This window comes from Heloderma suspectum, chromosome 5, assembly GCF_057233095.1.
Source record: "Heloderma suspectum isolate Gila_16-S chromosome 5, 16-S_ref, whole genome shotgun sequence".
In the NCBI taxonomy this organism is placed as follows: domain Eukaryota; kingdom Metazoa; phylum Chordata; class Lepidosauria; order Squamata; family Helodermatidae; genus Heloderma; species Heloderma suspectum.
In genome coordinates, this window is record NC_139462.1 from 94752281 (window position 1) to 94777133 (window position 24853).

At 42.5% G+C, this 24853-nt stretch overlaps 1 protein-coding gene across 9 annotated transcripts in view; it reads left to right on the plus strand.

Moving 5' to 3' along the window:
- Positions 1–24852, plus strand: part of AASDH (aminoadipate-semialdehyde dehydrogenase) — a 41768-nt gene extending 16916 nt beyond the window's left edge. For 5 of the 9 annotated variants that reach the window (XM_084856718.1, XM_084856722.1, XM_084856724.1 and 2 more), the window contains 11 exons: positions 242–434; positions 1517–1758; positions 2141–2247; positions 4454–4626; positions 13407–13599; positions 14458–14576; positions 17166–17925; positions 18519–18682; positions 19409–19534; positions 20720–20851; positions 23363–24852. In XM_084856718.1, the coding sequence (XP_084712844.1) occupies positions 242–434; positions 1517–1758; positions 2141–2247; positions 4454–4626; positions 13407–13599; positions 14458–14576; positions 17166–17925; positions 18519–18682; positions 19409–19534; positions 20720–20851; positions 23363–23761 (2608 nt within the window). In that variant the 3' untranslated portion in view covers positions 23762–24852. Of the gene's footprint in view, positions 1–241; positions 435–1516; positions 1759–2140; positions 2248–4453; positions 4627–13406; positions 13600–14457; positions 14577–17165; positions 17926–18518; positions 18683–19408; positions 19670–20719; positions 20852–22648; positions 22852–23362 lie in introns of all 9 variants that reach the window. The other 4 variants (XR_014792156.1, XR_014792158.1, XR_014792157.1 and 1 more) reach the window with 4 other exon arrangements.
- The last annotated feature ends 1 nt before the right edge of the window (position 24853 follows it).

Sequence of the window (24853 nt, forward strand, 5' to 3'; positions counted from 1 at the left end):
ATGCATTCACAGAATGTTTCAAAGTTTGTCATGGAGGCAATTGAGGGGATAGGGGAAGCATTACATATTTAAGACATTTTCTAATGTACTACTGGGTAGAGGGAATCATTAGTCAGCTTGATGCTTGCATGATTCTGCATCTCCAGTATGCAGGAAATATAGAGACTTTCTGAAACTGCCACAGCTTTAGACTCCAAAATGTATGTAATGGTTGAAGTAGTTTGTGTTTCTTTTTCTTTAGAGATGTATTTAAAATTACTCCAGCTGATATGGTGTTTATGGCCTCTCCGTTGACATTTGATCCATCTGTAGTTGAGTTGTTCATTACTCTGGCAAGTGGGGCTTCTCTACTTATAGTACCTAAACTGATTAAAATGATACCACAGGAATTGTCCAAGGTTCTGTTTCAATGCCACAGAGTATCTGTATTACAGGTAAGATATGAGAAGTGATCATCTGAGTGTCCTCTGAATACTGTTTGTTCTGAATGCTGCTTCTGCATAACACTGGAATGTAATGTTGATCAAACAGGTCTTCCCTTTCTGGAGTTGTGTTGTTTAAAACATTAGAATGTATAGCCTTCAGTAGCAAAAATTAATATAGCATGACTGACAGTATTTTGAGTTCTCACCACTACTGTAGTGGTAAGTTCTCATCACTATAGTGGAAATAAGTAAAGAATGTTCCGTGTTTTGCTGAGGGAAACAAACATGAATCCACCTCCATTTATTTTTCTCTACCACAGCTTGCAGTTATCTATATTTTTCACTGGCATCATCAACACATTTACTTGGAAGTGAGTCCTGCTTATTTAAATGGAGCGTGTGTTCAAGTAGACCTTCAATCCTTACCAGAAAGAAGGCTGCATGAAACATAGTGCAACTTGCTTCCAAGCAAATATTTGAAATTGAGATGTAAGTATACTCAGGATGCTTGTAACCAATATGTCAGTGTTCCCAAATTTTCTGAATTTGGGCCAAAGGACAGGAACTGAGCAGCAGCTGCCCACAGAGATGTTGCTCAGTGTTGTTTCAGAGAGACAAAGAGGCCCCTTACCCACAGCTTGTCTTCCAATAGCAGTGGATTACTTCCAAAGTCCCATCACTTACAACCTTCCTGCAGGCATCTTGAGACCCTGTCTGAGTGTCCCAACCCCAAATTTGAGAGCCTACGCTATTCGTTCTTGGGCAATTAACCAGATTGGTCAGCAGATCATGAAATAATAGAAGATGCTTGTACGGTTGCTCAGCACACAGGTGATTCCACTAATTTCTCCTTTCCATCCAGTGTTAATTATTTCCAAGTCCAGCTAGTATGAAGGGGATAGAAGGTTACAGTGCTGTCACGGCCACCTCTTAATTTAAAGTGGTGATAGCAGAGGGACCCTGCTCAGGGCTGCAGACTGGATTCCACCCACAGGCTGCTAGTTGCCTGTCTCCACTGTATGACTAAGATAGAAATAGATTTTTGTGTTTGATGGAAATCTATCTCAAATCTGATTTTCTACAACATGCAGGCTACACCAACACTTCTGAGAAGATTTGGAGTTCAGCATATTAAATCAACTGTGTTGTCTGCCAATGCCTCGCTGCGAATCTTGGCTCTTGGCGGGGAAGCCTTCCCTGGACTAAACGTGCTGAGAAGCTGGAAAGGAGAAGGGAATAAAACACACATATTTAATATGTATGGTATTACAGAAGTCTCCTGCTGGGCCACATGCTACAAGGTTCCTGAAGAGGTTTTTAGTACTGATCATAGGTAGGAAGTGTCATTCTGTTTTGCTGCCAGCATGTGCACTTTAACTGATGAATAAATGATAAAAGGCTTAGTAGTACGAATCCTCTGTACATGGAACAACCATAGTGTGTTATCATGGGTGTTTGGGATGAGGAAGTATTTCACAGCCAGACGCTTAACATTTGACTTGTGAATAAAAGGGCCTTGAAAGAAGCACTCATGTTTTGAATGGTGCTTGTGTTGTATTTTTTAATATAAGAAATAATTCATGTGAGAGGAAGCATCCATAAGAATTTTTGATGGGGGGTTGGTTGGTTGTCTGAATTGTGTTTTAAGGAATTATTGATGTCTCTTGTCTCCCACTCCTGCGTCACATCACTCTTTTTTATTTCCTTGATTTTAGATGTGATTCGCTTGTACCACTGGGAACCCCACTTTGGGGAACTACAGTTGAAGTCAAAGATGCTAATGGTTCTGCCATTCTAGAAGGTGAAGGTCAAGCATTCATAGGTGATTTTCTATTTAACATTTTAAATTATGGAAATCATTGCCTGAAGCTGTGATGGCCGTTGGCTTAAGTGGCTTGAAAAGAGGACGAGACACATTCATGGTGGATGTGTCTATCAGCACCATTATAGCTAAATGGAACCTCCAGGTTCAGTGGCAGTATGCTGGAGGGGATGAGTGGGCAAGCTGTTGCTATCATGCCCTGCTTCTGGCATCTTATATTTATTATATATTTATTTGGTTTATGAGTCACCCTACAACTGAAGCTCTCAATGCTCCCTGCCCCCCATTAAAAGAAGCCAACTTCAAACCACGGGCTATGAAGCAGGCTTGCTGAAATTAACCATAGATATTGTTAAGCCATGATCCTTGGTTCGGATGACACAGGAAGCTGCAGTTAACTGAAAGCGGAAACGTCCAAACTCTTCCAGCTTGGCCATGTGGGGAAGAGGAAAGGACCAGGGGGAGGGAGAATGTGTGAGCCCAAAAGGAGCTTGTTCACATTGGGCTAAACCCATTAGCCATGCTGGCTGGGACCTTTGGGAGTTGTATTTGCCTTCTGTCAGCTTTGGTGACTTGTAAGTTGCTTTCTGTTATCTGTCTGCTCATACTAGTCTTTGGCTGTCTTCACACCTGGCATTTTATCCCACTACAAACTGGTCCTTTTGATTCCAGATCCTTTCCAGGATTTACACTGGCCCTGTATACAGGCATCTCTCATAGTGCGCATTATATCTTTTCATGGCTGGGCCGAGCTGCACAAAACCATCAGGACAGAAGGGGGCTGCCAGCTCCATACTCCCTCCCCTCCCCTGATCATTGGTTCCTGTAACATGATTGATGGCTCCGCCCCATCCCTCCACTCCTCCACAGCAGAAGTTGCAAGCCCTTCTAGTGATCTGGATAGCAGGCTATGGGAGCTTGTCCCCTCCTTCTTCCAAGGGAGAGAGAGTCTTCCCAGTGGCTTACCCTGAGGTTGCTGGTGCTGCTAGTCCTCTGCTAAATATGTCAGTGTGTGATGGAATGAAAAGTAGTACATTGCTTGCACTACTGAGTTTGAAGGGAATACCAATTTCTAGGTTCCCAACTACAGAAGTAAGAAATCCACAAATGTATACAGTCAATGCACCAAGCCATCCCCCCCCCCGCCCCACGACCACTTCACAGGGGACACCGTCTTCATTAGACCTGGCTTGCTCCCCCCACCCCCCGGCGCTGTTGTTGCTCTTCCCCCTTATTCTGGCTTCGCAATTACCCTGCAAGGTGGGCTAGGAGAAGAGGTAGTGGCTGGCTAGGTAGGAGGAGTACTATGGAAAACCACCTTAGCATTACTGCCTTATGTAAAACACCCCAAAAGGAAACTATTAAAAATTACTATTCCAAGCTCTGCATGATTAATTTATTCAGGGGAGGAGAAAAGGCACTTTTAATACCTGTTGAAATCCTAACTGTCAAGCCTTTCCCCTGCGTGGCTGAGAAGGGAGACTCCCCCATCCGCCCTGGGAGGAAAAAAGCCCATCAATCTGGTGAGCAAAAGGGAGAAGAAGCTGTCAGTGAAGTCAATGGGAGGTGGAGGTTCAAAGTAAATGCATTGAAGGGGATGGGAGACCTTAAGACTGCTACTCTAAGTAGACTTACAGTTCACTCCTATGCATGCCTACTCAGAAGCAAGCCACACAGATTTCAGTGGCACTTACTCCCAGGAAAGGAAAGCCTTACAGCCAATGGATTTACTCAGATGTAAGCATTGCTGTGTTCAAGGGGATCTCGGAGCCCTTAGTGGAATGGGAGAGAGGCAGAAATGGTCACAGGAAGCGGTCGGTGACCTGCCCTCCCTTCTCACCAATTTGTTGTAATGATAATGTTATTCAACACCACCCAGCAACACCCCCTAGCACATACCCACACAAAGCAGGACAAACACTAAAGGGGAAATACACGGAGGGGAAATTATTATTGCAGTCGCAAGCACAGAAAATGCTGGGTTTTCCCTGTTCTCCGGAAGAGGGAAGGAAAGGTGTGAGATAACAGCAGGAGAGCAGTGGCGTCATTTAAAGCTCCCATGAAAACCAGTGTTTAAAGAAGAACGATCCTGCTAAAAAAAACTCAGGTGTGAAGAGAGCCTTTCTGACTCCTGCTGCCTGCTTGTGGTTTTATGTGGGTTAATGGGGAGGGAGACTAACATACTTCTTCATCTTATTTTGCACAGGAGGTAAAGAACGTGTCTGCTTCCTTGATGAAGAAGTAACGCTGCCTGTGGGCACAATGAGAGCAACTGGAGACTTCGTAAGAGTTAAGGATTGTGAGATGTTTTTCTTGGGACGGAAGGACAGTCAGATTAAGCGTCATGGCAAGCGCCTCAATGTTGAATATGTACAGCAGGTAATGTAATAAATCTATCAGAGGTTTTTTAAGTTGCCTGTGTGAAGTGTCTGGAAAATGGATGCTGTTTGTTGGCTTGAAGCTACCTTTGAAAGGAGAGACCAGTGGTAGGCGACCCACTGCCCTCCAGATGCTTTGGACTACAGCTTCTATAATCCCTGATCATCCGCCATGCTGGCTGGAGCTGATAGGAGGTGTAACCAAAACATCTACAGGGCACCAGGTTACCTAACCCTGGGACAGACCTTATGGGAAAATAGAGACTACTCAGTTGACAGTAGTGAGTTAATGTGTGCTACATCACTCAGTGGGGAGTTAATGTGTGCTACATCCATGCACACTGTTTCAAAGGAGCTGAGGAATGATGAGAGGCAAAAAGGAGGATTTAAAAGGCTCTGTGTACTAGAGGAATATATGGCCAGGGAGGAGGAGATAGTAGGAACAAACTAGGGGAATAGAAATTGAAAGGCAGTTGTCACATGTTGCTGCTTATCCTCATCTATACTTGTACATAATATCTATGTGTGTAACCAACAGGTCTTTACCTAAGAGTCATATTGCATTATGATGGAAACAAAGCTCCTCCTGGGGTCGGGGGAATTAGCAACATGACAAGAAACCAAAATAATCATATATGCAGTTCATTACAAAACAAATTGGCTAAACCTAAACAGGAAGTAAGGGATGGAAAGGCTGAGAGAGATGGAGGGAAGAATTAGATGCCAAATAAGAAGGCAGGGCAATAGACAGCAGGGATACGCACTCCCTCGCTCTCTCTCACTCTACACAAAAACCCAAACTGGATTATAGGGAGGAGACAGGAAGTAAATAACACCTCTCTGTGAAACAATTTGGATATCTCACTTCAGAAGTTAGAGGGACCGGAAAGGAAAGGAAAGGAAAGGAAAGGAAAGGAAAGGAAAGGAAAGGCAGGGCATTTCTACACCAGCCTAAAATCCTGCATTTAAAATGGGGCTTTCTGCTTCTGTTTTAAATGCAGGATCACAACTGACTCCCTTTACATGTGCTTTCTCCCCCCCCCCTTCTCCCTGTATCTGAGTCTTCCATTATCTTTCATTGATCTCACTCCTCTTCTTGCTGCTTTTACTCTTTTGACGGAGGACCCCAAGCGGAACAAAACCGGGTAATTTGATAGCTCATCATCTGCAATCTGTTTAAAAATGGAACAAAGGTCATTGAGTGCAGGAGGGTCATGGCAGAGTCACTGCTTCATGTAAAGAGCCCACAAACTTCCTCAAAGGAGCCATCTCAATCGCAGGATAAAAGCTCTGTGTGATGAAGCCCCAAGGAGAGAAAGAAGAACATGCTGATGACGATGTATTTATTACATTTCTCTACCACCCCAGAGCTGAAGCTCTTTGGGCAGTTTACAAAGATTAAAGACCACAGATGTTAGCTATCCCAAAGCCAAGGGGAGAAGGGACTCTTCTTCAGGAGGATGCTGTGGATCAGGAAGCTGCCTTCTGGTGCCAGGCCACCAGGGCTGCCTTTGCAAATCTGTAATAGGGGAATCGGTGGCAAGCAGAGTTCTCACAGGTCTTTTGGATGAAGGCTTGGAGGAGGAACACGGATGCTGGCAGGCTATGGATCCTTTAAAGCTCTTATTAAAACCAAATACAAAATCATCACAGTGGTGGTGGGGAAGGAGAACTGGGAGAAAAGGATAGGAGGGGGATTAAAGCTAGCTTAGGAGTAGCCTTGCCCCAGCTGCAGCAACCTGGACTGAACCCACAAACTGAGCCACTGGTTTTATCTGGGAATTTATCTTGTAGATTTGGTTACATGAGGGAATGGTTTTCCTAAAACGATGCTAGGAAAGGGTATCTCGATTACTAATGGGATCTCAATTTTCCTGCCATGGGTGATGAGTGCAAAGGAGTGTGGAGAGCAAAAGGGGTTTCTCTGTGCATATTTTGGGTGGAAGTCCTTAATCTTAATGAGTGCTGATTTGATCGCATGTGGTTCACGCAGTGGAGCTTTCCTCATCAGTGCTGAGGATAGTCATTCATTTAAAGGTTATTTCTTGGATGACTGGATTACATTAGGAACCAGGCAGAGAAGAAGACATCAGCATATTCCAGAGGTCTCATACCTCTTGTATAATGAGCAAGGGTCATTCCTCTGACCTATGTTAATAGAGGCCATCCCAAATATCGTGCTGCTTTCTTATTCTATGTATCCAAGTACTAGATTAGTGTAGTTTCCAAGACAAAATGGAGATTCTGGAGTCAGTGTGCCAGGGATAAACTAAAGTGGCACAGGAATATGCTTCCTTGGTAAGATGCTTTAGTTATTATCTGATTTAGGTTGTGTTTTTAGCACTTACATTGATCTTACCATTAACATGTAATTAAGTGAGAGGAGTTTGATCTTCAGCTTTTTAAAATATATTTTCTCTTTTGCCTGGTACAGATGTAATTTCCCAGTCTCTACTCTAACCACATATTGAGAGATTTGAGAGCAAGCTGTGGGATTTAGTGTTTCCTTCCTATAGTCCCTCTTGTTCTGGATGTGCATTTTCCCACCCTTCAACCAATGGTTAAAGTTTATTTTAACCATAAAACTAGCCAGGGCATCCATCATATCCAGTGTTTTAAACCAGGTTTCTTAGAGACTGGGAGCATTACATCTGCACCACACCACATTTTTTTAGTTACTTGTGGTGATCATTCCCCCATGACAGTGACCAAGGGGTGCACATGCATACTATCTTCATTCTGCCTTTGAATGTTGGCAGTAGAGAGTGGCATGCAGGCATGATCCTCAGCCAGTCCTACTGAAGAGAAGCAAGCAGTCTGCTTGCAGAAGGTGGCCAAGGTGGCGCCTGTCCTCAGAGCTGGTTTCATGGAACCCCCACTAAAAGAGAGGTAGGCAGCCTTCTTCGGCCATGGGCATATTTGCCAATTTGATAAACTGTCCTGAGCACCATCACAAAATGGCTGCCATGGGAAGCCTGGCAAAGCACATATAACCTGCATAAAAGACTGAGAACAAGGCAGAGGTGGGGTCTGATCCCCAGTACAATAAACAATAGCACCAACAGAAACCTACTTAACAGCAATTCTAGTTGTTCGTAAGAAACCATGTTAATTTTTTAAAAAGAGTGGTAGGGGTAGGCATGTTGGTAGGAACCAAGAAAGGTGCCCAGGGATGCACTGGTACTCATGGATACCACATTGCCTACCCCTGCACTACAACTCTCCTTGAGCCATGTGGTTCCCAGTTTGACTAGAGAAAGGGCTGCTGTTGTGGCTGTCTGTGGGCATCTCTACACCAGCCTAAATTCCTACATTGAAAACATGGCTTTCTGCTTCCGTTTTAAATGCAGGATCACAACAACTTCCTTCTTCACGTGCTTCCTTTTCCCCCACCCCCTTCCCCCTCCTTCTCTCCATATCTGAGTCTTCCATTATCATTCATTGATCTCGCCCCTCTTCTTGCCGCTTTTACTCTTTTCACAGAGGAAACTGAAGTGGAACACAACAGGGTAATTTGATAGCTCGTTATCTGCAATCTAGACACAAAAAGGGAAAAGAGGCAATGGAAGGACAGGACTCTCCAGGGGTGGTGACCTGCAAGGTGTGTGCAGTGTTTGTTTTCTTGCCTGAGAACAACATGGCCTACACCTGCAACAAGTGCAAGTTGATGACGCTGCTGGAAGAAAAAGTAAGTGGACTGGAGCAGCGACTGTCGACCCTCCGGGGAATAAGAGAACAGGAAGAGTTCTTGGACAGAATGGGGGAACTACAGCAGCAAAGGGAAGACCAGAAGCTTGAAGAGCAACAGCAAGATGAGGCAGTGGGAAATGCTGAGGTGAAGAAAAATGGAGTAGAGGATACTCCTTGGAAAAGGGTGACAGTTAGGAGAAGAAGAACTAGACACCACTCTGCGCCAGTGGAAGCAGTGGAGCTGTGGAACCAATTCCAGGTACTTGCGGATGAGACTGGAGGACAGCCTGCAAAGGAAGAATCACAGGGGAACCTGCATGAGAGTGAGCAAGAGGCTGAAGGTCAGTCAAACAGAGACGATGAAACCCAGGCCTACAACAACAAGAAGAGAAGAGTGGTAGTAGTGGGAGACTCCTTGCTGCGTGGGATCGAGACCCAAGTATGTCGCGAAGACCCGTGGACTCGCCAGGTATGTTGTCTCCCAGGAGGATGCATTAGAGACGTGACTTAAAGGTTGCCTGCACTCATAATGCCCACTGACAGGTATCCCTTTCTTCTCATCCTTGTGGGAACAAATGATACCGCCAAGCGGAGCGACAAAGAAATCACGTCAGACTTTGAACCTTTGGGAAGGAAACTCAAGAACTTTGGAGCCCAGATAGTTTTCTCATCCATCCTTCCAGTAGTTAGAAGAGGGATAGAAAGGGAATGAAAAATACTCCAGGTGAATGACTGGCTATGAAGGTGGTGCCGACGAGAGAGATTTGGATTCTGGGACCACGGGCTATACTTCCTGGAAGATAGGCTGTTGGCAAGGGACGGGTTGCACCTCACAAAGGATGGGAAGAATGTGTTTGGCCACAGCATGAAGAACTTAATCAGGAGGGCTTTAAACTGAATCCTACGGGGAAGGGAGATGTAATGTTGGGGGTAACAATGGCGCATGCACTGCAATGGAGAGAACAGCTCTGATAGCGCCCAATAATAGTCTTCAGACACATGTAGGAAGAAAGCCAGACTATGAAGCACATGGTCTTCAATGTCTATATACTAATGCCCAGAGTGTGGGAAACAAACAGAATGAACTTGAACTCCTAATACAGGAGGGAAATTATGACTTGATAGGTATAACTGAGACTTCGTGGGATGACTCTCATGACTGGAATACAGCAATTGAAGGATATAACTTGTTCAAAAAGAACAGGAGGAACAGAAAGGGAGGTAGGGTTGCACTGTATGTGAAAAATACATATCTCTGCACAGAAATACAGGAGGATGAGCTTGGTAGCCCCATTGAGAGCATCTGGATCAAAATAAAAGGAGCAACGAATAAAAGGAACCTGGTGGTTGGAGTCTACTACCGGCCACCCAGCCAAGGAGAAGACGAGGATGAAACTTTTGAAAAGCAAATAGCCAATGTTTTAAGGAAGCATGATGTAGTAGTAATGGGGGACTTCAATTTCCCCAATATTTGTTGGGAGACAAATTCTGCAAAACATGGCCCCTCCAGGAAATTCCTGACTTGTGTGGCGGATAACTTCCTCCTACAGAAAGTAGAGGAAGGAAATAGAGGATTGGCTATCCTTGACTTGATCCTAACCAACAGAGATGACTTAGTGGATAAAGTAGCAGTTACAGGAACTCTGGGGGAAAGCCACCATGTTGTACTTGAGTTCTTGGTTCTAAGGGAAGCAAAAGCCGAGTGTAGTCAGACGCGTACCCTGGATTTTAGGAAAGCTGATTTTAATAAACTCAGAACAATGATCAGTAAGGTCCCATGGCAAGCGACGCTAACGAGAAAAGGAGTCCAAGATGGGTGGGAGCTTTTAAAAAAGGAAATTCTCAAGGCACAATCACAAACAGTTCCAACAAGAAGAAAAGGTGGAAGACAACAGAAGAAGCCAATGTGGCTTCACAAAAAGCTTAGGGATGAGGTGAAAACAAAATAGGACACATATAGGAAGTGGAAAGAAGGCCAAGCAACAAAGGAACAGTACAGGCAGGTAGCACAGAATTGTAGGGATGGCGTCAGGAAGGCTAAAGCTAAGAACGAGCTGAGGTTAGCGAGGGATGCTAAAAACAACAAAAAGGCTTTCTTCAGCTACGTGCATAGTAAAAGGCAGAGGAAAGAAATGGTGGTTCAGCTATTAAATAAGGATGGCAAAACAATAACAGATGACAAAGAAAAGGCAGAGGTGCTCAATTCCTACTTTGGCTCAGTCTTCTCCCAAAAGAGGGTCTATGAGCCCCCTGGCAAAGGCGAAGTACAGGCTGAAGGGGCAGGATTGCAGCTTGAGATCGATAGGCACATGGTCAAGGAACACCTAATTACTTTGAATGAGTTCAAATCTCCAGGGCCAGATGAACTGCATCCTAGAGTAATAAAGGAACTGGCAGAAGAACTCTCAGAACCGCTGTCTATTCTTTTTGAGAAATCATGGAGGACGGGGGAAGTGCCAGATGACTGGAGGAGGGCTAATGTCCCTATCTTCAAAAAGGGTAAAAAGGAGGAAGCTGGGAACTACAGACCAGTCAGTCTGACATCAATCCCTGGGAAAATTCTGGAGCAGATGATAAAGCAATACATCTGTAAGCACCTTGAAAACAATGCCGTGATTACTCAAAGCCATCATGGATTTGTCAAAAACAAGTTCTGCCAGACAAATCTGATTTCATTTTTTGATCAAGTAACCTCCTTTGTAGACCGTGGGAATGCTGTAGACATCATATACCTCGACTTCAGCAAAGCTTTCGACAAAGTGCCCCATGATATCCTGATGAGCAAACTAGCTTAAAGTGGGCTAGATGAAACAACGATCCGGTGGATCCACAGCTGGCTACAGAATCGGTAGAATCAGTAGAAAAGAGTGCTTATCAATGGGACCTTCTCAAACTGGGGAGAGGTAACAAGTGGGGTACCGCAGGGCTCAGTCCTGGGCCCAGTGCTCTTCAACATTTGTATTAATGACTTGGAGGAGGAGGTGCAGGGAATGCTGATCACATCTGCAGATGACACAAAATTGGGCGGGATAGCTAATACTTTGGAAGACAGAAACAACATTCAAAGTGATCTGGATAGACTGGAGCGCTGGGCAGAAAACAACAGAATGACATTTAATCCGGATAAATGCCAAGTTCTGCACCTAGGAAAAAGAAACCAAATGCGCAGTTACAAGATGGGGGATACGTGGCTCAACAACACTACAAGTGAGAAAGATCTTGGAATTGTTGTCGATCACAAGCTGAATATGAGCCAACAATGTAATGTGGCTGCAAAAAAGGCAAATGCTATTTTGGGCTGCATTAATAGAAGCATAGCTTCCAAATCCCAGGAAGTACTAGTTCCCCTCTACTCAGCACTGGTTAGGCCTCATCTGGAGTACTGTGTCCAGTTCTGGGCACCACACTTTAAGAAGGATGCAGACAAACTGGAAAGGGTTCAGAGGAGGGCAACAAAGATGATCAGGGGACTGGAAACAAAGCCCTATGAAGAGAGACTGAAAGAACTGGGCATGTTTAGCCTTGAGAAGAGAAGACTGAGGGGAGATAGGATAGCACTCTTCAAGTACTTGAAAGGTTGTCCCAGAGAGGAAGGCCAGGATCTCTTCTTGATCATCCCAGAGTGCAGGACACGGAAGAATGGGCTCAAGTTACAGGAAGCCAGATTCCAGCTGAACATCAGGAAAAACTTCCTGACTGTTAGAGCAATACGACAATGGAACTAATTCCCTAGGGAGGTGATGGGCTCTCCCACGCTGGAGGCATTCAAGACTAGGCTGGACAGCCATCTGTCAGGGATGCTCTGACTTGGATTCCTGCATTGAGCAGGGGGTTGGACTCGATGGCCTTGTAGGCCCCTTCCAACCCTACTATTCTATGATTCTGTGATTCTATTTAAAAACGTAACAAAGGGCATTTAGTGCAGGAGGCGTCTTGAATGATCACGGTGTCATGTAAAGAGCCTGCAAACCTCCATGAAGGAGCAATCTCAATTGCAGGATAAGCCGATTCGCTAAAGCCAACTTCAGCAGAGGCACTGCAGATACCATCCTGTCAGCTGAGACCATGGACCTGGGACGCATGGCAGGGCGAGAGCGGGAGTGGAGGGAAAATGTAAAAGGAAGAAGCTTGTCCTCTTTTCTCTATGCCTCTTCTCCCAGTATTTATGATCTTATTTTATTTTTGTAGCCTATGTGTATTTCCCTAAAATAGTATTGAAGGTTCAGTAATTTGTTCAGCAATGAATAGATAATTTATTTTCACTGTGTAGGATATTGTTGTCCTACAAAAAATACCAGATAGAACATATATTTTGAAATCATAACAATTCATCTTTCCCTGGTTCATAATAGTCCGGAGTTTTTCAGAAGGAGATGGTTATTTCTTAAAATTTGAGAATTTAAATAGTAAACATAGCCAATGGTATTTGGACGTTCCCCCTTAACATTTGATGTTTATGATATGACTAAAAAAATTGTTGTCGAGTAATTATCTGACAAAATTAAAGTATTTGAATTTATTTCCTGAATTCATTCATTCATTCATTCATTCATTTATATCTATCTATCTATCTATCTATCTATCCATCCATCTATCTATCTATTTATCTATCTCCATCTCCCTAGCTCAGTAGCTGATAAATAGCTGCATCTCTGTGAATGGAAGGTTGTGGTCCTGGAACGTGCCTTGTTTGGGGGGATTCTCTCCCCGCATCAAAGCTCACTCCATTCAGCTGGGTCCCCCAACCCTCTGTAATATTTTCATGGGGCTCGAAGGGCTTCTGTGGGAGAAGGATGGGGAAGTCAGCTTCCGCCAACCCAGTTGTACATGCCTAAATCTGGATCCGACTCCTTCCATATTTCTCACTGTCTAGGTCCAACAGTTCAATAATGTCTAGTAAGATTCTAGGGTTATATATTTTGCTTTTTCTTTAATACAATAATTTTTATGGCCACTAACTTTTATTTGCATTATAAAATGAAGAAAGAGTTGAGGAAAATACACATATGGGAGGAACCTTTCCTTATATGTTGCTTGTGGCTTTCTGTAATTCTTGTCTAAGTAAGTAAGAGTAATTATTTTCTTTTTCAGATTGCAGAAGGCTACAGTCAAGTGGAAACCTGTGCTGTGATATGGTATCAGGAGGAAAAATTAATTCTGTTTGTTGTGCCCAAAGGCATTTTAAAAAGAAGAGACCTTTTAAAGAATCTCCAGGAATGTCTTCCTAGCTATGCAGTCCCAGACGAGCTTTTGCTGATTGACACTTTGCCGTTAACATCACATGGTAAAAGAAATTATCTTTGAATAACTGCTTTTATTAATTTATAAACATTTTAAACCACTTTTACCATTAAAAAAGTTGCTCAAATTGGAGTATATTAATTAAAAACATATACAGCACAGACCCAGTACAAACATCCAAGCATATGAAGTTTTAAAAGCCTAAGAAAATGAAAAAGGAATTAACATGCTAGCAAAAATTTTACAGGCACGTCACCTGGCAAATGACCTTAGGGAGGCTATTCTATCATTGCAGTATAACTTTGCAAGCAGTATAGATATCTGTTGTGTTTAACTGATGTGTAGAATCAAAATGTGCTGATTCATATAATGAATCTCAAGAAAAAGCCATAGCTCAGAGAGCTACTTTTTATTGGGCTTGCAAGTGCACGGTGGATCTTTTTTTTTTCTTGGAACACCAGGCTGTCATACCATACTGCAAACTGTTTTGAAATGCCCTCAGAAGTGGCTTGCCCTACAGGGTGTGGGAAGGCTGAGGGAGAAACTGAATCTAAAGCACACTTCCTATACACATGGGGCTAGTCTGGATTGTGATGGCTGATCTGTGTGCCGTTGCTTTGCCCTCTGACCTGGGCCTCAGTGTTCAGCCATTAACTATGCTGGGTACATGATTATTCAGTCTCAACCCATCTTTTATATTCTTATGTTCTCCAAAATTGGATAATTGGATTTTATTGTTTTAATGCAGTGGTGTGTATAGATTCTCTGGGCCTGGCTTGTTGTAATAAAATAGATGCACATGCTTATTTGTCCCCACTGAAGCTTTAAGCCATAGCCAATATATAGAACTGCTTAACTTTCATATAATGAAAACATGTTTTTCTTTTTCTTTCATACAAAGGCAAAATTGATGTGTCTCAACTGAACAAGATTTACAACAGTCATCTGAACTCTAGAAGGGGAGGCAGTAAGCTGAGCAAGAAAGAAGAATTATGGGAGAGATTGCAGTGTTTATGGAAGGTAATGTTTTAAGCTGCATCATTCTGTATCATAGCAATTGAGTTTTCATAAGCATCAGTAACTAAGGGAGCAATCCTCTAGCCCCTGGACATTTTCGGAGGGGCCATAGGATAGTGGGGGCTCTGACCTTGGAAAGGAGAGTTGGAGATCCAATCCCCTGCCCCCTTGCAGCCTTCCTAAAAAAAATGTATTAATGACATCTTCACCTAACTTCAGTGAACCAGGACAGGAGATGAAATCTGGCATCACATAGGCAGACATTTGCTTGCATGACAGGATTTTCTCCTTCTCTTTCCATAGCCCCCTGCGTGTCCCCAAATCTGCTCTGGATTGTCCCCCAACCCAGTGGAGCAGATTTTGATGAGGGCTGCGTTTCTGCTGTCAGTGAAAAACTTCATTATTATTGTTAGCCATATCGATAGTCATTTTTTTGGTGGAAAGGCAGGATATAAATCAAATGACTATATTATTATTATTATTATTATTATTATTATTATTATTATTATTATATCTCGCCTTTTCCCCAGTACTGGGACTCAAGGTGGCTTTACAACATTAAAAACTTTTACAGTTAAAACATATAAATGGAAATATACAAAAGTTAAAAATATAATTAAATCATAATTAATATTAAAATTGTATAAAATATCAAAATTTTAAAAGACAGCAATAATATAAACAATAGTATCAATCCATCATATTCTCACAGGTCCAGACTACCTATCCCCAAAGGCCTGCAGAAACATCCCAAGGAGGGTGCCACTCTCGCCTACCTGGGAAGGGAGTTCCAGAGCCTTGGGGCAGTCACCAAGAAGGCCCTCTCCCTTGTTCCCACCAGGCGAGCCTGTGATGGTGGTGGGACCGCAAGAAGGGCCTCCCCTGAAGATCTCAGGGCAAGAGCAGGATCATAGGGGAGAATACGGTCTTTCAGTAACCTGGACCCAAGCTGTATAGGGCTTTATAGGTCATGGCCAGCACTTTGAATTGTGCCCGGAAAGAGACTGGGAGCCAGTGAAGCTGTTTTAGCTGGGGAGTTGTATGCTCCCTGTAGCCAGCCCCGGTCAACAGTCTGGCAGCAGCTCTTTGAACCAGCTGAAGTTTCCGAATACTCTTCAGAGGCAGCACCACGTAGAGTGTGTTACAGTAATCCAAATGGGATGTAACTAAGGCATGTGTCACTGTGGCCAAGTCAGATGTCTCAAGGAACGGGCGCAGCTGGCACACTAATTTTAACTGTGGAAATGCACTCCTGGCCACCGCTGAAACCTAGGCATCCAGGCTCAGGGCTGAATCCAGAAGTACACCCAAGTTGCGAACCTGTGTCTTCAGGGGGAGTGTAACCCCATCCAGCACAAGCTGGATCCCTATTCCCTGATCTACCTTTCAATAGACCAGGAGCCTGTCAATTGACTCCGTCCTGTCTGGATTAAGCCTCAATTTGTTTGCCCTCATCCAGTCCATTACTGCCAACAGACACCGGTTCAGCACCGCAGCAGCTTCCTTGGAATTAGATGGAAAGGAAAAGTAGAGTTGGATTTTATCACCGTACTGGTAACACCGAACCCCAAAACTCTGGACAACCCTCCCAGTGGTTTCATGTATATGTAAAATAGCATGGGGGACAAAACAGAACCCTGGCGAACTCCATAAGCCAATGGCCAGGGAGTCGAACAGGAGTCCCCCAGCACCACCTGCTGTATCCGCCCCTCCAAGAAGGAATGGAGCCACTGTAAAACAGTGCCTCCAAGTCCCATCCCAGCGAGGTGGCCCAGAAGGATACCTTGGTTGATGGCATCGAAAGCCACTGAGCAGTCCAGCAGAACCAACAGGGACACACTCCCTCTGTTTAGTTCCTGGCATAGGTCATCTACCAAGGCGACCAAAGCTGTTTCTGTCCCATAACCGGGTCTGAAGCCAGAATGAAATAGGTCTAGATAATCTGTCTCATCCAGGAATCCCTGGAATTGGGAGGCCACCACGCACTCCAGTAACTTACCCAGAAATGGAATATTGGAGGCTGGCCAATAATTATCCAATATGTTGTGGTTCCGGGAGGGCTTTTTTAACAGAGGTTTCACCACCACCTCCTTCAGGCAGGCTGGAACTCTGCCTTGCCTAAGGGAGGCATTAACCACTCCCCTTACCCACTCAGCCAGTCCACCTCTGGCTGATTTATGAGCCAGGAAGGGCAAGGATCTAGAACACATGTGGTGGCTCTCACCTCTCCCCGGATCCTGTCCACATCCTCAGGCTGTACAAATTGAAAAGTATCCAACAACACTGGACAAGCAGGGGCCACAGTTACATCCACTGGGTCTGTAGTAACTATAGCATCCAAGTCAGAGCGGATCCAAGCAATTTTGTCTGCAAAGTGCTGAGCAAATTGTTCACAGCGGGCTGTCGAAAGGTTAAATTAAAATAATAATAAATAATTGGATTCCACCCTTAGTTCTAAACTGGCTGTCTGTAGTCTATTCTGGTTTCTTTGAGAGTTATGGGCTCTTGTTGCCTTGTAGATTACTAATCTTCTTTATTGTTGGATATGCAGTTGTGTGCAAATTTTATATGCTTTGCTTCTCCCCCCCCCAGTCTCTCCTGAATCTTCCAGATGATTCCAGCAACATTTTAAAAGATTCATTGTTTCTGCAGAGTGGTGGAGATTCCTTAAAATCATTACAGTTCCTTGATGAAATTGAACATCTAGTAGGCAGGACTATCCCTGGCCTCTTGGAAATTATTCTCAGTAGCTCTATTGGAGAAGTCTACAACCAAGTCCTAAAAACAGCTTTCCCAAATGATGACCTAAAGTTAAGCTGTAACAGTGCTGTAAAAAGAAAAGTGAGTGAAAACAGCAGAGAGGAGCCCAGTAAAAAGTGTGTGGAGCCAAAATCTGAAAGATGCCTGGAAGCTGAGACAGATGCAGTTAGATTTATTGCAATAAGCCGAGGAAACCGGTTGTCTATCGCTGAGCCTCTGAAGAACCAGAATGATATAGGAGAGAGTGAAATTTTGAAGAGTAAGTGTGATAAAACATTTTTCAGCAATGAAAATGTAATGGAAGTTGATTCTGTTAAAAAAACACCTGTACAAGAAAAACTTGGGAAAACTGCTGAAAAGTTGACGTTGCATGTAAGATGGAAATCAGACCTGGGCAAGTGTGTAGATGCATCTCCACTAGTCCTAATATCAATTACTGACAAATTATCTGCCTTTGTGTATATTGGGTCTCATTCTCACGTGATTCAGGCAATTGACTTACATTCAGGAGATGTCAAGTGGGAGAGAAACCTTCCAGATCGTATTGAGTCTTCTGCTTGTGTATCCAAGTGTGGAAACTTCATCATTGTTGGTATGTATTAAAATACTGCTTTTCCTTTATTTTTTGGAATTCTAAGCAAATTTTACTTAGTAGCTAGTGATTTCATAAGATCCATCCATAGTTAAGTAACTGATTTAGGGAGCAATCCTATCAGAATAGGCTTCCACTGTCCCCTCTCCGCGCCCAGGAATGCCCCCTTTCCAAGCACAGAGCCTGGGACAATCTGCACCGCCTATGAGGCGGTGGGAGAGGCAGTTTTCTGGGAACCAACCTCAGAGCACAGGCTCCGAAGTTGGTTCCCAAAACCCCAAAAATCCTACTGCTGTCTTCCGCTGTCTAGTGGCCATAGGATTGTGCCCTTAGATTCTTTTTCTTTTCTTTTTTTGGTCTAAAATTATATGGTAGTAAATGAACATGAGAAGTGCCATTGGGTATTTTTTTTAACATGGGAATGCAGTACACATCAGTGGAGACAGTTTTATAACTAATGCTGCTGATTTTATGAACTGACTCCAGATGTTAGGATGCATGAAAAATATTTGGAGATTTCAGTGATTAATTACTTTTTTCTAACAATGAAATTTCAATGCTTATCCATATATTCCTGCTGTGATTTGATGCAGGATCTTATGATGGATTAGTATATGTACTCAGAAGCAGTAATGGTGAAATACACTGGACATTTACCACTGATGATGCTGTGAAAAGTTCTGCAGCTGTGGATCCTTCTACAGGGCTAATCTTCATTGGATCTCATGACCAGCATGTATATGCGTTAGATATTTATGTAAGTAATCATGCATCTTGGGCATATAAAAATGAATGAAAATGCCTCCTCAATCTTGTATTTGTTCAGTGTAGGTAAAGCCCCATTGATTTCAGTGGAACACGCTGAAGTAAGGGGGCTTAGAACAATGGCTTAACTCTTGATAATAAAATCTAGCTCAAGCTCCATAATCAATTGAGAGCCATAAACCACCATGTGTCATGAGCATATTAAGGTATAAATTACTTAGACCAGCTTTAAAATATGGTCAGATGATAAAGTGTTTATAATCCCAACGCTTTAACAATTTAACAATACAATCCTTTGTGTGTCTACTCAAAAGTAAGCCCTATTGAGTCCAGTGGGACTTACTCCCAGGTAAGTGTGTATAAGATTATAGCCTAAGGTTCTTACCACACTACAATTTCCACCTTTGCTAATATCTAGCAGAAACTAAATGGCATGTTACACCACACTACTGATTTTTCTCTGAACTGTTAGTACATATCTTTGTGTATCCCTTGCTGAATGTGTTAGTTTATGAAGTAGAACTGAACCCCATACCTTTTTCCTGAATATAATTAATAATAATAGACTTTATGTGTGCTGAACATCCCATATTGAGCACAAACATTTATCCACAGGAGAATATCACATTTTTAAATGTACTGAATTGCACGTTTTTGAACTTTAATCTTTTAAGCAATGGCATAAACTTGTAGTATTTATCTCTTATCATATTGACAGAAGGAAGAGTGTGTCTGGCAGTTGCACAGTGAAGCTGGAGCTGTATTTTCCTCTCCTTACGTCAGTCTTTTACCATATCACCTGTATATTGCAACACTTGGAGGGATGCTGCTAGCTTTAAATCCCGTATGTAACTTCCTTGCTGTATGTGGTACAAAAACATGTCCTGATCCACATCCTCTAAAGGCATTAGGAACTCTGTAAAAAGGAATAGGAATGGCTGCAGAACTACTTTGGAGATAGCATTGTGTGGACAGTGAGGTGAGAGAAACAGTCCTGAGGTACCCAACCTCATCTGTTTTGATGTAAGCCTTTCATGCCTTGTTAGCAGACACTAACCCTAAGCAAATAGAACATATTCAGGGATCAAAAACCTAATAGAGGTTTTGTTCTAGCAGTGTAGCTCATAACTTTTTCAACTTCTTAAGGTGTGTGTGGGCTTTAACACAGGATGCCTTGGGATCAAAATGTAAAGTAGAAAAATCCCGGGAACCCTGATATAGATAACTTACGTGGCATTTGCCTCGAGTATAATATGTTTCGATTTTGCCTCATAGTGTTATTGAAAAATTATACTCCCCTCCTTCACAGGATGGGTCTTGCAGCAAGTCCAATAAAGTTTATTGCATACAGAAAGGTCAGCATTACATTGGATAAGGCAATCATAAAAGTATGCAGCTTAATTGAAAGGCGTATGCTTCCACTGTCCCACAAAATGTAGCAAAGTTGAGTAAAAAATGTGGGAAATGTGTTAATACTTTGAATCTTCTGCAAGCACTGAAGAGCTCCCCCATTTAGAGCTCCTACAAGCGTGAGACGAGTGGACATTGCAGCTTCGCCTGCCCTGTGTTCTCTCCCCAGTGGGGGATGGTGCAGGGCAGGCAAAGCAGCTTCTTCCAGTGGAAGAAGCACCACACATAGCAAAGTTGGTTCCGAGTAGACACACCAGGAGGATCATCTACCTGGCGCACCCACCGGAGACCAAATGATGACACCCCACCCCTTTGATGACAGGGTCTCTTTGACATCATTCAGCCCATGGAAGCTGGGAATCATCCAGCCTCCACCCAACCTTAATTTCCCACATAGGACTTAGATCTATTAGAACTTTTCTGTCCGTATTCCTAGGAAATATGTCTGGAAGAAAAATCATTAAAGTAGCTTCACTGCAGGAATGTTTTGCTTTCTAAAGGGAAAATGTCCTTTTTCTAAGTAACAGATATTCCCAGGTCTTTGCTTGGCTGCTATATTTAACCATTAGTTTAAGTCGTGGAACATCCTAAAAACAGTATGTCATCCATGCATTCACAGGTTACGGGGAATACAATCTGGAAAAAAAGTTGTGGAAAGCCTCTCTTCTCATCACCACATTGCAACAAGGACTATGTATGTGTTGGATGTGTAGATGGAAATTTATATTGCTTTAGCCACTTCGGAGAAAAGGTAACAACCTGTCTTATTACTGATATTTGTTCTCAAAACTTAGATTGAACTGAGTATTAATTCACTACTTTAGCATTCATTTTTGTATCGGCCATATGACGTTTGTATATGTGTATCTGCCTGTTTTTCAAAAAGGGAAGATGAGGCATAGGAATGCAAAAGTGCGCTGCTGGATCAGAGCAATGGCCTATCTAGTCCAGCATCCTGTTTCCCACAGTGGCCAACCAGATGCTTATGGGAAGCCCACAACTGGTATTCAGAAGCATGCTGTCTCTGATCCTGGAAGTAGCATATAGCTGTCATGTCTAGTAACCACTGATAGCCTTATCCTCCATGAATTTGTATATTTTAAAGCCATCTAAGTTGATACCGTCACCACATCTTGGGATAGCAAATCCCATATTCTCAGTTTGGTGTGAGGAGGCATCCATCAATGGGTTAACTCTCCCTATTGTCCAGGAAGGAAGGCACTGTGTGAAGAAGTACTTATTTTTGTGTGTCCTGAATCCCCCACCATTCTGCTTCATTGGTTGATCCTTGATTCTAGTGTTGCGAGAGGAAGAAAACCCTCTTTCTCCTTTTTCCACACAATGAATAATTTTATAAACCTCCTGTCATGTTCACCTTTACTTGTCCTTTTCTGAACTAAAAAGCCCCAAACATTGTAACTTTTCCTTGTAGGGGAGATGTTCTAGCCCCCTGAACATTTTGGATGTCCTTTTCTGCACTTTTTCCAACTCTATAGTATCCTTTTTGAGATGCAACAACCAGAATTGTTCACAGTATTCAAAGTGTGGTTGTGTGGTAGAGCATTTGTATAGAGCATTACAGTACTGGCAGTTTTATTTTTGATCCCTTTCTTAACAACATGTAGCATGGAACTTGCCTTTTTCACATCTGTTGTACTTTGGGTTGATGTTCTTTTTGAGCTATCCACCATGACCCCAAGACCTTTCCCAGTCACTCACTGCCAGCTCAGGCCCCATCGGTGTATATGCAGTTAGGATTTTTGCCCCAGTGTGCGTCGTTTTACCCTTATTCACACTGAATCACAGTTGGCAATGTGTTGCTCATTCATGCATTTGGATAGCTCCATCCTTTAGGAGCTCTTCACAATCCTTTTTTTTTTTTTTCATCCTGAATAATTTGGTGTCATCCCCAAACTTGACCACTTCACTTCTCTCTGTAACTCCAGTTCATTTATGAGCAAGTTGAAAAGTACCAGTCCCAATACAGATGCTAGAAATACCCACTGTTAACATCCCTTCATTGTGATAACTGGGCATTTTTTCCTACTCTCTGTTTCTTATTCTTTAACCAGTTATGGATCCATAAGAGGACCCATTCTCTTATCCTATGACTGATTAGTTTACTCAGGAATCTTTGAGGGATTTTGTCAAAAGTTCAAGTATGCAATGTCCTCTGAATCACCACTATCCACGTGCTCATTCACACTCTTGAAGAACTCTAAAAGGTTGATAAGACAACATGGAGACAGGTCTTCTCTGCAGTGGCATCCATCCTGTGAAATGATCTCCCTTCTGAATACAACAGGCCTCAACACTGGCGTGTTCTATGCATTTATTGAAAACATATCTGTTTGCTTTGGCTTTCCCCCAGCCATGAACTGCCTTTGTACCAGCCTCATGATACTGGTGGGGTGGTGGTGATGGTGGGGGGATTGTTTGTTTTGTTGTTGTTCTTTTATAGAACACTTCAGGATTTGTTTCAAATGAGAAGCAGTATATAAAAAGTTAAATGACATCTATATCTATTTCCTGGTTACTTCTCCTGTAGTGGGTTGAGAGAACCAATTGAGCATATTGAGTTTCTCTGGAACCCATTGAGAGTAAAAGGGCTAAAGCTTGAGCGACAGTGGGTACAGCTGTCCCAAAGTGAAAACAGGCATTTCTGAGGAGGAGGCTGAAGGAAAGGTGGAACCTCAAGCAGGAATGTCATACGTTCCAAGCCACCTTGGGTTCTTTGCAAGAAGAAAAAAGGTGGGATATAAATGTAATAATAAATAAGACGGGACTTACTTTTGAAGCCATTTTGATTCTTCTTCACATGTCTTGCATACCCTAGTTCTAAATTAGTTTGGGGGCCTGGTATTGCCACCAGCAGTGACTCTATGGAGGAGCCTGCCCATTTTGAGTGTTCAGAGTTTGTTTGACTTTAAGCCCTCTGTGTCAATGAATTCATATCCTAATTCACAAATGCATGTACTTTAAGGCACTTCAGTTGAGGTCTCATCAGTTGATGACTTGCAGCTGAACATATGAATTGTGTCCAGGCAATGTGTCTGAAGTGATATGAAAGCTGTTTATGTGGTATTTGAGCTGTGACAGCTACATCTTGCATGCTTCACATGCAGTCATTAAGTGTGTCTATGACAAATCTAATGAACAGTGAGGATCTGTTGAGTTAGGCCTTACGTTCAGTATTCTGTAAAATGCAAATAGCTCTTTCATTACACTGATTGAACTTTAATTTCTAAATGTTGTCATGTAGGTTTGGGAGTTTTCCAGCAATGGACCAATTTTTTCATCGCCCTGCATTTCAAATTTCGCCAGAGAGATATTCTTTGGTTCCCATGACTACTTTACTTACTGCTGTAATATGGAAGGTAATTTATTGTGGAAATTTGAAGCCACATCAGCTGTGTACGCAACTCCATTTGTTTTCCATAGTCATGATTTGGAGGATGAAACACTTCTGGCAGTGGTTTCTACAGATGGCAGAATATGGATCCTGAACACTAAGACTGGTTTAGTAGAAGGTGCAGGGAAACTTCCAGGAGAAGTGTTCTCTTCTCCTGTGGTATGGGGAACAATGATCATTGTAGGCTGTAGAAATAACTATGTTTATTGCTTAGATTTATGTGTATCTAAAACCAATAAAACTGCCTAAAACTGGTCTCTTTGCTATTTTTAAATTTTGTTTGTACTTCTAACATCCAAACATAGGTATGCATCTTTTGACCCAATCTTTAGAAAACAAAACAAACAGCTTTGCACAGAAACCAAGATTTTCTTAGTTGCTGAAACAAATAACCCAGTTCACATATCTATTAATCCAGGGTGCTGGGATTTAAATTAACATAGCCCTCTTGACATCAGGTTGCTGGTGCACATCATATCAATGTGTTTTCAGTAAACATGGTGATCACTGGCTAACATGTTGAAATATGCTGAACATGGGCTGTGTTTGAAACCAAACCTTATCCACTAATTCCATTTCAAAAATGGAATATAATTCTTACAACCAAAGGCAGTATCGCTGTTTAAGAAATATTTACGAGTACTATAAGACTATGAATTTACTCATACAGAATCTTGGTTGTTGCAAGAATTGTTTGTACTTATTATCAGAGAGTAGCATCAACCGCAGCACTTATGGAATGTTAAAAAAATGTCTTGGATATTGCAGAGATAGATTCACCAAAGAAACAGTGTGTTCATTTCAGCATATTTAGGTGGGAAATGGATGTCTTTTTATAATGCACTGGAAAAACATTTTTCTGTAAATGATGTACTAAAAATAAATATTAGACCTTGTAATTGCAGTTTACATTTGTTGCTAATACTAGTTAGATGTTCCTGGCTGGCTTTCTTTTTTTGTTTCACAAAATTAACTTTTCGATTCAGTATGCTCTTAACGCCATCATAATATGCTATAAAGGATCATTTATAGCACCTTGCACAGCGGCACATTTTGAAATGCACTTCATCCATATCCTACAGGAGTTTGTTTTTGAAGCATATGCCTCAACATATCTAACAGTTTAAAGGTATGAGGTAGATTGTTGGTTCATAGTAGTCACCTGATTTTTTGTCTCTTCTAGTTATAAAAAGAAATGTTATAATGTGAAAGTATGTTGTACTACAGTTTTTCCCATCCTGCCAACTAACAAAGATGGATTTGTTGTTTAATATCTTCACGTCACTACTTTTAGCTTTAAAAAAGAAAAGAATAAGTAAATGAAAAGTACTTTCATAGCAG